A 12,614-nucleotide genomic window follows, 5' to 3' on the forward strand; every position below is an offset into this window, starting at 1 on the left:
AACTGTAAATGAAAAGTCAACCACAATGTTTAGCTGTAAAGTTCTTGCCTCATCTCTTGAAGTAAAGATCTAACCCCACAGCATATAGAAACCTTTCAAGTTTCAAAAGCCATCCAAATTCTGCAAATCAAACTACAGATACAGATATTTTTTAAAATAAAAATGTATATTAAGATTGTGGAACTTGAGGAGCACTTCAGTAGTTCTCTAGATTTGAAAAATATATCCAGAAATAATTTACAGTTTCCAGAAACATTTGCAAGAGGGCTTTGGGTTTACTTTGCTAGTCTGTCAACAAAGTGTACTTAGTTCCTGTCTTTCTTTGGGCTTTCTCTGCTTTTTTCCGCACTAAATCTTTAACATGGGTTAGCTGTACCAAGGATCTCATCTTGGTATATATGCGATTCTATACCTCCAAAGTATCCTATTCACTGGGGGGCTGTTGTTGTTTGGTGTTTTTCTTCTTAATGATAAAAAGCTTCCAAAATACATGCTGGGCCTACTTTTCAAGGATTTCCTTTTTACAGGCATGACTTGTAGTCTTAAAATTGATTTTCAGTACTGATGGCACCTCTAAGTATAATATTAACAATATAAATCAATTATCTGCAGTTAGAAATGTTCAAATTTGTGTCCAGAATTTACTTTTCACTCTAAAATTTAGTTGTTGAGATGGCCTTCTCCCCAAAAAATGGAAACAATGTCTGTGACTACTGAGCTACATAACCTTTTTTATAAACCAAACAAGCTCTATCTTAAAACTAGTTGCATTCCTTCCCCCTTTACTTTCACTTGAAGATGGAGTGAAAATTTAACTTTCTGTAATAAAATTAAGTTTATTGTTCCTAGCACTTTGACTCCATTAAAACCCAGATTTTTTTTATTGTAGAGAGAGTTTCTTCTTTTCAGGAATTATGTACAGAACCTTCAAAAGAACTGTCAGGGCCACTGTAGTGACTAAAATGCTAGTATTTTCATCTGGATAGCAGCGTACTAAGATGACACAGATGTATTGGTATGACTCACTGTTGAAAGAAGCATTCTGTATGCTGGCATTTCGTTAGAGTTCTTTCAGAAGGAGTAAAATGAGGACAATCCATACTGAAAAATATTTTTTCCTTCTCTTGATGTTTCTATAACCTTTAATGATTGTACATTTGGGAGATAACCTTGCTGAGAAGTGCAAATTATGAGTAGATGCTTTGTTAGGAAATAATGTATCATCTGAATATTTATGCACTCATACAGGAGTAGTCACAGTCTTTGACTTATGGGAGTGCTAGCTGTACTCAGATGTATCTTAGAAAAGATAAAATTTTTTACTCCTCTATCATGAAGTCAACTTCATGGGCTGTTTAGCCTTGCTTGTTTTAGCTACAGTTTCAAGTTTTACTGACCTGACAACAGGATTTAACTGCTTTCTTATCTTTGGCATTCTCTTCTCCTCTAATCTTGCCAGGATGTGAAGAATCATACACAGCAGCTATATTTATACTGTTTTGTAAAATCAGGTCAGGGTCCATTCTCTGACCCTAAGGCTAAATGACCCAGCACAGCTTGTGACATACGCTTAATCTTCTTCTCCTCCAAAAGTAGGGTAGCCTCATCCACACTGTTTAGAACTGGATGTCTTCCTTCTGTTTTGTTTCACAGTAAGAGAGTCTCAGTAGCAGTAAAGCTCAAGATTAACCTTTGTAGCTCTCAGCCAGCTGAAGACAGGCCCAGATTGATAAGTCTTTATGCATCTCATCATTCACAGCATGAGGGATACTCGACTGTAGGTCTTGAACATGAAACTGTCCATGAAACAAAGCCTCTTCATCAATTCTTTTGCCCTCAACATGTATACAGAATAACATGCTCACCTGGGTTTGATAGTTCTGGTTTTCCCTGGTGGGAGTCCGGCAGCCAACTGAGGCCAGGGGGCTACCTACTTAACAAGAGTAGTATGAACAATAAGCAGGAGAGGATCTACCTGCACTTTACTGACAGACTTGTGTGGTCCCGATTGCCACCTTGTCTTTTTCAGTTCCCCTCGTGATAACTTGTATCATCTTCTGGTTTTCTGAACAACTGGCTTTATTCTCCCATAGGTTCTGGAAAAAAGACTCCATAAAATTCCAGAATTCTTGTGTTTGCATGTATAAGCTTTGTCTTTTCTGAATCTAGATCTGCTCTAGATCTCCTAGAGCGAGTAGATCACCAAACTAGAATCCTCTGAATCAGAGACTCCACAGCTGCCATTTAACTATTCAGAATATTTCCCAAGGAATGATTAAATGTGAACTAATCTTTCCTGTCCTACCTGCTTCATTGGTAGTTCTCTTTCAGATGAAAAAAATATATTCAGTCACTGAGAAGACACCAGAATTGCTGGGTTTACTCTGTGCATTAATTATTGTCTGAAGCCTTAGTATCTGCCCTTCTCAAGATAATCCACATCACAGTAAATAGAATGGTCAGGCAACTATGTTGCTGTGTTTATGTCTTGCTTTATTTGGAAAAATGGGGAAAAGGATAGGAAAATGTTTCTGCTGTCTTATCCCATTGACTTTGTTAGATCAGCAAAAAAAATATTGTGTCCAGTAGGTGTAGTTTTTTTCCAGCAGGTGGAAGATAAAAGGAACTTGAAGTGCTTTACTTTTTTTTTCCTAACTCTGTTTTAATATAATTATTGATAATAATGTTTTTCTTTGTGACACAATGTTACTACACATGGACCTACGGAAGCAATACATCATGTGTATAATCATTCTAAGGAACTACATATAAAAGAAACTTTCTTTTTTATTCTAGAACATTCCATGTCGTGCCATTTCAATGGGTCAGGGCCAGGAAGTCCATGCAAGACACCTGTTAAATCAGTGCATGCAAGATGGAGGATGGCTCCTTCTACAGAACTGCCACCTTGGCTTGGAATTTCTTAGTGAATTAATGGACACCATCACAACAATAGAATCTATTAGTGAAGATTTCAGAACCTGGATCACTACAGAGGCTCACCCAGAGTTTCCTATTAATCTTTTACAGTCCTCCATAAAATTTACCAATGAACCTCCTCAAGGTAGGAAACCATGCCTTTTTGGAGTCTGGGGGCTTGTTTTTCACCCCCCACCCACTAAGTATCCCTATACTTTTTGCAGTGTTTCAGCTAAGTACAGCACTGTTTAAATCAGTCTTGCAATGTGTAAAGCATGATTCTTTTGGGAAGAAAATGGATATTTCTTGGTTTTGTAACAGAAATTGATAGTGATTTTGTTGTTTGTGTACAATCTGTGGATAATTCCAGGACAGTGGTCCTTTCTTAAGTTTAGTACACCCCATCAGTCTTTTCTTTCTGTCCTGTTGACCCCACCCAAGGATGCAGAGTGGAACCAATCCTGTGCTCTATTGGGTGAGGAAAAGGGAGGACTCTCTGAACACCTAACCTCACCCAAAGCTGCAGTATATATCTGTTGCTGTTGCTTCTTGTTATGTCATCTGGCACTGCTGACTGGAGACTGATCCCAGCATCTTTTATTTTGTCCTTTAAGTATTTGTGAGCTGCTACTGAATCACTCCTTAGCCTCTGTCAAGACAGTTAATAACAACTCATAATGGATCTGAATACTAGGGTTCACTTAAGAACTGATGAGATTAGGACTTTTATGCTATTTGCTCAAATTAAACATTCACTCTATCATGCTCCCAGCCTTCTGTAATGCATTCATCTTGACTTTTCTTCCCATCAGAGACTTTGTTGCTGGTCCAGGAAGGTTGAGTAGACAGTAGTGTTGGTTTCACTGTGCAGCTACTTGCAGCTATTAGTCTTGGACATTACTGGCCTGCTGGGTATCCCCTGCCATTTGCCTCCATGCATCTCCCTACATCCAGGATCCTTCCCCATTTCCAGGATGTTTCCTCAAACTAGGATGTTTTCTGGGCCTCTAAGCCAGTTTTCCTAACCTAAGTAGTTTATATGCAAGAGCACAATGTATGATCTGCATCTTAATTGGCAGTTTGGACTCATGTTTCTGTATTAACTGGAGTACAAGAAAGACATGAATGGAATGAGTCCAGTGAGAGACCACAAAGATGCTGAAGGGACTGGAAAATGTATCATATGAGGAAAGACCAAGACGATTGTTTAACCTTGAGGAGAAAAGGGGTATCTTATCAATGCATATAAATATGTGATGGAAATGAGTAAAGAAAACAGTAAGACTCTTCCTAGTGGTGTTAAGTGACGAAAAGAGAGGTGATTGACACAAATGGTTGTCCATGAAATTCCACTTCAGCATCAGAAAAAACTTAACTCACCGTGAGAATGGTGAAATACTGGAACAGCTTGTTCAGTGAGTTTGTAGACTCTACCCTCAAAACCCACATGGACATGGTGCTGAACCACCAGCTGCAGTTGATCCTGCTTCAAGAAGAGCTGTTGTGCAAGGTGATATCCAGGGGTCCCTTCCAGTGTCAACTATTTGATGTTATTTTGTGTAATATGAAAACAACCAGCTTTTCGACATAGTCTCTAACCTGTTGCTCTTCTGCTGTTGAATCTCTCCCTCTTACCCAAACTACGCTGCTACATGCAGGCATTCTTCATGTTTGTAGAAGCAACTTATAATTTTGCTGTATATGCTCCCCTATGTATGATAGGGGAGAGTAACTTTGTATTTTGGACTGTAGCAAAAAGGAATCCTCAAGCCTGACACCAACTTTATTTTTGAACTCCCTCATTGTTAACAAACTATGTAATGCATTAACTTGTCCTTTATTTATATACATGTTGCCACTGATTTCAGTTGATGATGTCAGTAGGAACTGAGAATTTTTATCCAAGGTCATATTTAAAGCTTCAGACATTTAAAGCTCTTATTTCAGCATTTATCTTCTTTTGAACATTAGTAAGATGTCTACAAAATATTTGGTCTTGTGAAAGACATCCTGTTTCAGCATATGTACTCCATTCTCAAGTTAGTCGGTCTGTTGTTAAAAATTTCTAACTTCTTTCTCTCCTCCTCTCCCCTGTTTGTGTTCAGTGCTCAACATGTTTTTATTGCACTGTGGCCCCCTCCTTATCATTCTAATAGTAACAACCTAGAGCTCCAAGAGGTTATTTTAGAAGTCAAGTTAGAGCCAATTTACAACTTGCATTTAGTGACAGAAATATGTCTGGTGTAAAAATTGAAGTCAGGACAATATACAAACAGTTTTATTTTTCTAGTACTCTCCTGCCACATTGGTAGCACAGTGTGATAAGGCACTTTTGTTTGATTTTGGAACTCTCTTATGATACCCTTATAATATTTGGAAAAGCTATGTGTTTGAATATTGTTTTACAGGATCTTTATGAAGAAGAAAGAAGCAAAAGGACTTCTATTGTGACATAGGAAGTATGATGACTTGGACAATCTGTTCGCTGCACTTGAAATCTGTCCTTTTAGACTTGTGTTAAGCTGGTTAGGTGGAAGATATCATAAGAGGGACCTGATGTCCGTAACTCATACTCGGGTTGTTTGCCAAAGGCAGATAATGCTTAAGTAGCACTGCCTGAAAGCATTTGGGAGTAGTCAGGCTTATGTATTCCGTGGAAGCATAGATTGTATCAGTACCAACTGCCTAAAGCTGTTCCTGGGATATGAGATGTCAGTGCTCAAACAAACCTCCCCAAGTATTAGTATTTCTACTATGAATTTAGGCTCTCATTTCATGATCTTGGTGCCTGTACACCAGCTGGAGAACCTGCATGCAGAATTTTGAGATTTTAATAGGGATCAAATCTGAATAAAATTATCTTAGGTATAACTAAAATCTCATTTTTTAAGTAAATATCAAAACAAACTCTTGGATATTCAGTGCTGTATTTCATATTATATTAGGTGTCTTTCTGATTGCCATATAGTTGCTGAATAGTTATGTTTATATTTCAGTTGTTACTTGTAACATTTAGGATACTATTACTTAATTTTAATTTCTTTCAGACTCCTGAACTGAATTTCGTGTGTTATCTGACTAAAAAAAATGCTATTGAAGTTTGCCTGTTATGACCAGCTGAACAGATAATTGATTCTAAGAGAGTATTTGAAGGCCTAAGTAAGATGATAGTGTAAATCAGAATAGAGAATTACGCTTAACAGATGTTGGACTTATGGGTTTCTTACATTTTTTTCTTATGTATTCCATTTTTATATTTATTTTCTAGGTGTGAAAGCTGGCTTAAAACGAACATACTCGGCTGTTACTCAGGATATGCTGGAAGTGAGCAAAATGCCACAGTGGAAACCTTTGCTATATGCTGTAGCATTTCTTCACTCAACTGTTCAGGTTTAAAAATATATTTCTTTTCTTCTCTCATAAAGTTATGCTTCATTTGTTAATGAACGTTGTTATTAAATGAAAAACATGTTTAAAGGGAAGTCCCCTGTTGGTAAATTAACACAAATAAAATAAGAAAACAACACACCTCTATTACTGCAACTATTTTAGAACTTAAAATTCTACTCATGTTGGTCTTGTACCTCCAACAGAGATGGCATTTCAGAGGGAAAAAAGGGCAATCAACAAGTGATCAATTAGAGTATTCTTCTGTTAAAGTCTTTGGGCATGACTGTGTGATGTCTTTCAACTAACTGGTTTTTTACTAATATTTGAAATCATTAAAGCACATTAAAGAAACTTACAGGTCGGTTTGGAAAACCATAATCCTAAACTGCTGCATTCACAGTGAAAAGGTCTAAGAGGGCGAGTGTAAGTCCTTTCTACTCTGAAACCTGTAGGAGGAGATGTAAGTGGAAGAAGACTTTGGGTCTTGACTTTCAGGAATTTTATTAAAGAAAATGCTTTATAGATTAACCACAACTTTTCATCATTCTATTGATAGATTTTGCAGTATCCTTAATTTATATATGGAGCCTAGCTAATCTAGGTCTATGGCATCCATGCAGTGATACATTGTGGTCCAATGGAAACCTGTCGTGTGCTTTTCTTTGACCCATTACTTCTTTCTTGGTGAAAATTAAAAATTTTTAATTACCAGATTTTTCCCTAAGACCTGCATACTGCCAGCTGAATCTGTAAATGATTCACCAAGAGGCAGTTTTTCCAACTGGGCATCTGCACCATGCAGAGGCAGCAGTGATATGAATATATCTACTCCATATATCTACTCCATAGGAGGACGCTAGGCAATGATCATGGCTAATGAGTTTGGACACCCTTTCCTCAAACAGTAGCATATTTCATATATAAGAATATATGCATTTAAGTTTTCTTCAGAATTACTATCAATCAGTCTTTTATCTTTATCTATTTTACAGGAAAGGCGAAAGTTTGGTCCACTGGGCTGGAACATTCCTTATGAATTTAATCAGGCAGACTTCACAGCCAGTGTGCAATTCATTCAGAATCATTTGAGTGATGTGGATATTAAACATGGAGTGAACTGGAGCTGTGTTCGCTATATGCTGGGAGAAGTACAATATGGTGGCCGTGTCACTGATGACTTTGACAAAGCACTGCTGAATACCTATGCAAGAGTGTGGTTTGGAGAGCATATGTTTAGTGAAAAATTTTGTTTCTACAAAGACTATGTTATTCCAAAAGGGAAAACGGTTGAAGACTATCTCCAGTACATAGAGCAATTGCCAGTGATTGATACACCAGAGGTAAAATATTTTAATATATTAAAGGGAACTTTTGTCAAATAAATAACTTAATCAGGTATATTTTTTGGAACCATGTGTGTATAGGTCGAGATTAGCACACCGATCATTGTAGTGGGTATTCAGTGCAAATCTGCTGACCAGGAAGAGGTAGATGAGGCCTTCTTCAAAGAATTGGAAGAAGTCTCATATTCACAGGCCCTGGTCCCATCATGGAGGACTTTTAACAACCCTAATTATCTGCTGGAAGAGTGATACAGCAGGGTTCAAGTGCCATAGGAGATATCTTGAGTGCATTCATGACAACTTTCTGGCACAGATAAATGGATTTCACAAAAACAATGAAAAGATGAGAAGGGAAAATGTGGGACAATTGCTGAATGGGGCAGGAGAACTTCTGAGAAATATGGAAAAGGTTAAATGCCTTCTTGGCCTTTGTCTTTACTAGTAACACTGGACTCCAGGAATCCCAGACCCATGAGATGAAAGGTCCAGAACAAGAAACTTAGCCGGGGTGGTAGAGGATCAGACTGGGGAGCATTGAAACAAAATGAACATCAGTTCAAACAAAATCAACATCAGTTGATGGTACCTAGCTGGGTGATGTCATGTTCAGGTTTTACTGAATACTTTTATGTGGTGATGGTGATTTAAAGAGATTCCTGAAGAATGAAAGATAGCAAATACCTGTCTAATCTTCAAGAAGCAATGAAGAAAGAACTGGGGAACTACAGGCTGGTCAGCCTCACCTCAGTCCCTGGGAAAGTGCTGGAGAAAATCCTCTTGCAAAGCATTTCCAAACATGTGAAGGACAAGCACATGACTGAGAGTAGCCAGCATGGATTTGTGAAGGAGAAATTATGCTTAAACAACCTGTTGGTCTTCTACAAGGAAATGACCTGCTTGGTTGATTAGGGAAGAGCTGTGGATATTTTTTAACTCAGCTTTAGCAAGACCTTTGACCTTACCCCCAAAAACAACTTCATAGACAAGCTGACAATGTGTGTGTTAGATAAGTGTCATATGACACATATCTGCCATATGAGGGAAGGCTGAGAGACCAGGAACTCCTTAGCCAGGAGAAGAGGATGCTCGGGTGGGATCTTATCAATGTATATAAAAACCTGTTGGAATGGTGTAAAGATGGAACCAGAGTCTTTTTGATGATACCCAGTGAAAGGACAAGAGGCAATGGGTATAAGTGAAGCAACAGAAAATTCCATCTGAGAACAAGAGCACACTTTTTTGCAGTGAAGGTGGTCAATCACTGGAAGAGTTTACCCAGAGAGGTTGTGGAGTCTCAGTCTTTGTAGGCATCGAAATCCCAACTGGACACTGTCTGGACAGCCTGCTCTTGCTGACCCTGCTTCAGCAGGTGCTTTGGATTAGTTGACCCTCAGAGATCCCTACGAAATCGAACTATTTTATGGTTTCACAGTTCCATATAGGATTGAGCAGGAATGAAAACTGAGAAATAATGAAAGTAAAAAAGCCCTATGGTCTCATTTTTCAAGTTATAATTGGGAGATTATTCCATTTTTACAACAGAAGGATAGAGATGCTGCCATGAATTGATGGGATAGGCTGCAGGGTCCTGGTTACAACCACTTTTACATGACTCAACGTGTATACCACAGTGGTCACAGTGATTGGAGGATGGACTACTTTCTGCTCCCTCTAGTACAGACACACATGATGAAGTTAAAATTGAAATAGAAGTGAATTCTCTGGAAAATTGAAACAGAAGTAAATGCTCTGGATTTCTGTCTCATTTCTATTAAGCTGATAAATGCCATTGGAAATAAGTTCTATTAAAATTAAATAGACTGAACTGAACAGAAAAAACTGATTTTCAGTTACTGATAATATCCTGGCTGAGAGAGTGAGAAGTTTCCAAGGTCATAAACTAAGCATGAAAAGTTCTGAATCTCTGAAGGTAGTGAAAGCAGAATGTAAAGGTATTTGTGTGTGCAATGATGCACCTTTTCCGAATGAGGGTAAAAGCAGACATGATAATGCACCAGTGGGATCCATTTGAGCCCACCTCATGAAGTGGTTCCTATCAGTGTATGAGGCTTGGCTCTATGAGATTTCAGATGCTACTTTCATGGATCTGCTTTTCTAAGCACTTGGGGACCTAGCTCACAATGCTGCAATGTATTTTTAAAGTGTTTTTTGATGCCTGTAAAAAAATCTGTGTGTATGGTTTGAGGTAGGGGAATTTTACCTTTGGCTTTTATGTAAATAGGAGCAAGTCCGGGAATGCAAACATCTTTTTATCCTTCACATTTTTACTCCTTAGGAAGCAAACTGTGACTTTCTTCTGTCATTCCAAAATCTGTCAAAATTGCTCATGAAAACTTTTAACCTTTTAATCTCCCAGTCTTCTTCATTTCAGAAAGGATATTGTGCTAGTCTAACCAGTGTATCTTTGTTTCCTCCCCTTTCCAATTTTGGTTAAGAAATGAAGGCTGAAGTGGTCTGCTTGCTATGTCCTTGCTCTTCTGATGAAATTTTGTCCTCTGAGCAGAATGAACACTGACTTCTGAAGAGGGCTGTGAAACTCGAGTATTGTGTTTGTGTGGCAAAATTTCAGTAGTGGGGGGCTACAGGGATGGCTTCTATGAGAAACTGCCAGAAGCTTCCCCCATATCTGAAAGAGCCAATGCCAGATGGCTTGAAGATGGACCCACTGCTGGCCAAGGCTGAGCCCATCAGCAATGGTGGTAGTGCCTCTGGGATAATGTATTCAAGAAGGATAAAAACCTGCACGTGAACATTTAGCCAGAGAGAGGAGTGAGAATATGTGCCAGAAACAGCTCTGCAGTCACCAAGATCAGTGAAGAAGGAGGGGCGGGAGGTGTTCCAGGTGCTGGAGCAGAGATTCTCCTGCAGCCCATGGTGCAGCCCATGGTGAGGTAGCTGTCCCCCTCCAGCCCATGGATGTCCATGATGGAGGAGAAATCCATCTGCAGCCTATGGAGGAACCCATGCTGGAGCAGGTGGATGTCTGAAACAGACTGTGATCCTGTGGAAAGTCCGTGATGGAACAGGCTTCTGGCAGGACCTGTAGCCCCCTGGAGAGAGCAGTCCACACTGGAGCAGATTTTCTGGCAGGACTTGGGACCCCAAGGGTGACCCATGCTGGAGCACTCTGTTCCTGAAGGACTGCGCCCCCTGGAAGGATCCACCATGGAGCAGTTCATGAAGAACTTCAGCCCATGGGAAGGACTAACACTGGAGAAGTTCATGGAGGACTGTCTTGTGTGGGAGGCATTCCAAACTGGAGCAGGGGAAGAGTATGAGGAGTCCTCCCCTGAGGAGGAAGGAGTCCACAACAATGTCTGATGAACTCACCACAACCCTTGTTCCCCATTCCCCATCTCCCTATGCCACTGTGGGAGGGAGGAGATAAAGGATTTGGGAATGAAATTAAGTCCGTAAAGAAGGGAACGGGGGGGGGGAGGGGGGAGAAAGGTGTTTTTAGGATTTGGTTTTGTTTCTCATAATCCTACTTTGATTTGATTAGTAATAAATTCAGTTAATTTCCCCAAGTTGAGTCTGTTTTGCCTATGACTGTTACTGATGATTGATCTCTCCCAGTCCTTATCTCAGACCATGAACCTTGTGTTATATTGTCTCTGCCCTGTCCAGTTGAGAAGGGGATGATAGAGCATCTTTGGTGGACACCTGGCATCCAGCCAGGGTGAACCCAACTCAGCAACTCCTTGAAAATTACTTTGATTTCAGAGGAGTGTAGAGATTTAGCAATTGGTTTTGAGGATATATAAGGCTAAAAAGCCATGAAAGACAGAATCCAACATCCTCTTTTTAATTTAAATTTCCACAGATTTTGAATCAAAAAGAATAAGATTTGGCTTCTTGATTAACATACAGGACATGCAGAACACTGATCCACCCACTGGTTTCTTTGTTCTTATTTCTTCATACATCACTTCCATAAAATCGCATAACCAGAGTTGTCTCCCATGTAACAGCCCTGTCTTTGTCAATATTACACCAGTAGTTGTTAGCCCTTGGACCAGCACTCCAATTTACATTCACAATAGCAGATATTCTTCATGTTTCTAACTTGGGTTATAACATTGCCACAAAATCTGCTAGAGCAAAACCAAACAAATAAGCCCTTAGTGTGCAAGAGCAAAAGCAGAAAAGTGTATCTTCAAATGTGTTTTTCCTTCCATATAGGATATGAGTGTAATAAAGTGCATTGGTATTTTCACTTTTTACAGCTCAGTATGAGTAAACCACTCATATTCAGTATAAGTAAACCACTATGTGTAAAACATTAAATCCTATCTTGAATCTAATGGCATACTAATTATAGTCACACCTTCTCTCACATGTGGTATTAGGTCTGTACTGTGTTCTTTGTGCTGTTATAAAGATAAGATCCCCAACTGGTCTAAATCAGTGCAGCTTTGCTGGCTTTGGCACCAGTGCAACCACATATCCCTGGTCTCTGAGTTTCTAGATTTGGAAGTATAACAATATTACATTGCACTTTTTCTTCTGTTCTCAAAGTATGTAAATACTGGTTTCCAGAAGTGTCTTTTTGTAATGTACCATTTCTAATGTAAAATACGAAAACCTGAAAAATGCGAGAACAGAAGATTGCTTGGTTTTCATACTCAGTTTGAGGACAAGCTTTCCTCATTGTAGGATCAGTGGTTTGAAGTTTCTAAAAGATAGTTACTAGCTATAATTAAATGAGGGCTTGTGAAATAAGTCACAGTACATACAATTCCTCCTGGAGAAGAGTTGCAGTTGTCAATCTGACAATTATAGACTTACTGATATTTCAGTGGAAGTTTCTGAGAAAGCTATTATCATTCAGACAAAGGGCAGCTCTGCAGTAATTCTGTGCTAGCTGTATCTGAAATAAAATAATTCAATTTCAGCAGAAGTAAGGAGGGGGAAACTTCAACCAAAATAGTTAAACCATAA

At 39.0% G+C, this 12,614-nt stretch overlaps 1 protein-coding gene across 1 annotated transcript in view; it reads left to right on the forward strand.

Annotated features, from left to right (window-relative positions):
- LOC103756797 (dynein heavy chain 5, axonemal) overlaps nt 1-12,614 on the forward strand; it is a 153,905-nt gene that overhangs the window by 117,993 nt on the left and 23,298 nt on the right. The window contains exons 69-71 of the mRNA XM_025894875.2: nt 2,797-3,064; nt 6,188-6,309; nt 7,302-7,649. Of these exons, the coding sequence (XP_025750660.2) occupies nt 2,797-3,064; nt 6,188-6,309; nt 7,302-7,649 (738 nt within the window). The remainder of the gene's footprint in view (nt 1-2,796; nt 3,065-6,187; nt 6,310-7,301; nt 7,650-12,614) is intronic.

Source organism: Manacus vitellinus, unplaced genomic scaffold (assembly GCF_001715985.3).
Source record: "Manacus vitellinus isolate BGI_N305 unplaced genomic scaffold, ASM171598v3 scaffold_17_pilon, whole genome shotgun sequence".
NCBI classification, from domain to species: domain Eukaryota; kingdom Metazoa; phylum Chordata; class Aves; order Passeriformes; family Pipridae; genus Manacus; species Manacus vitellinus.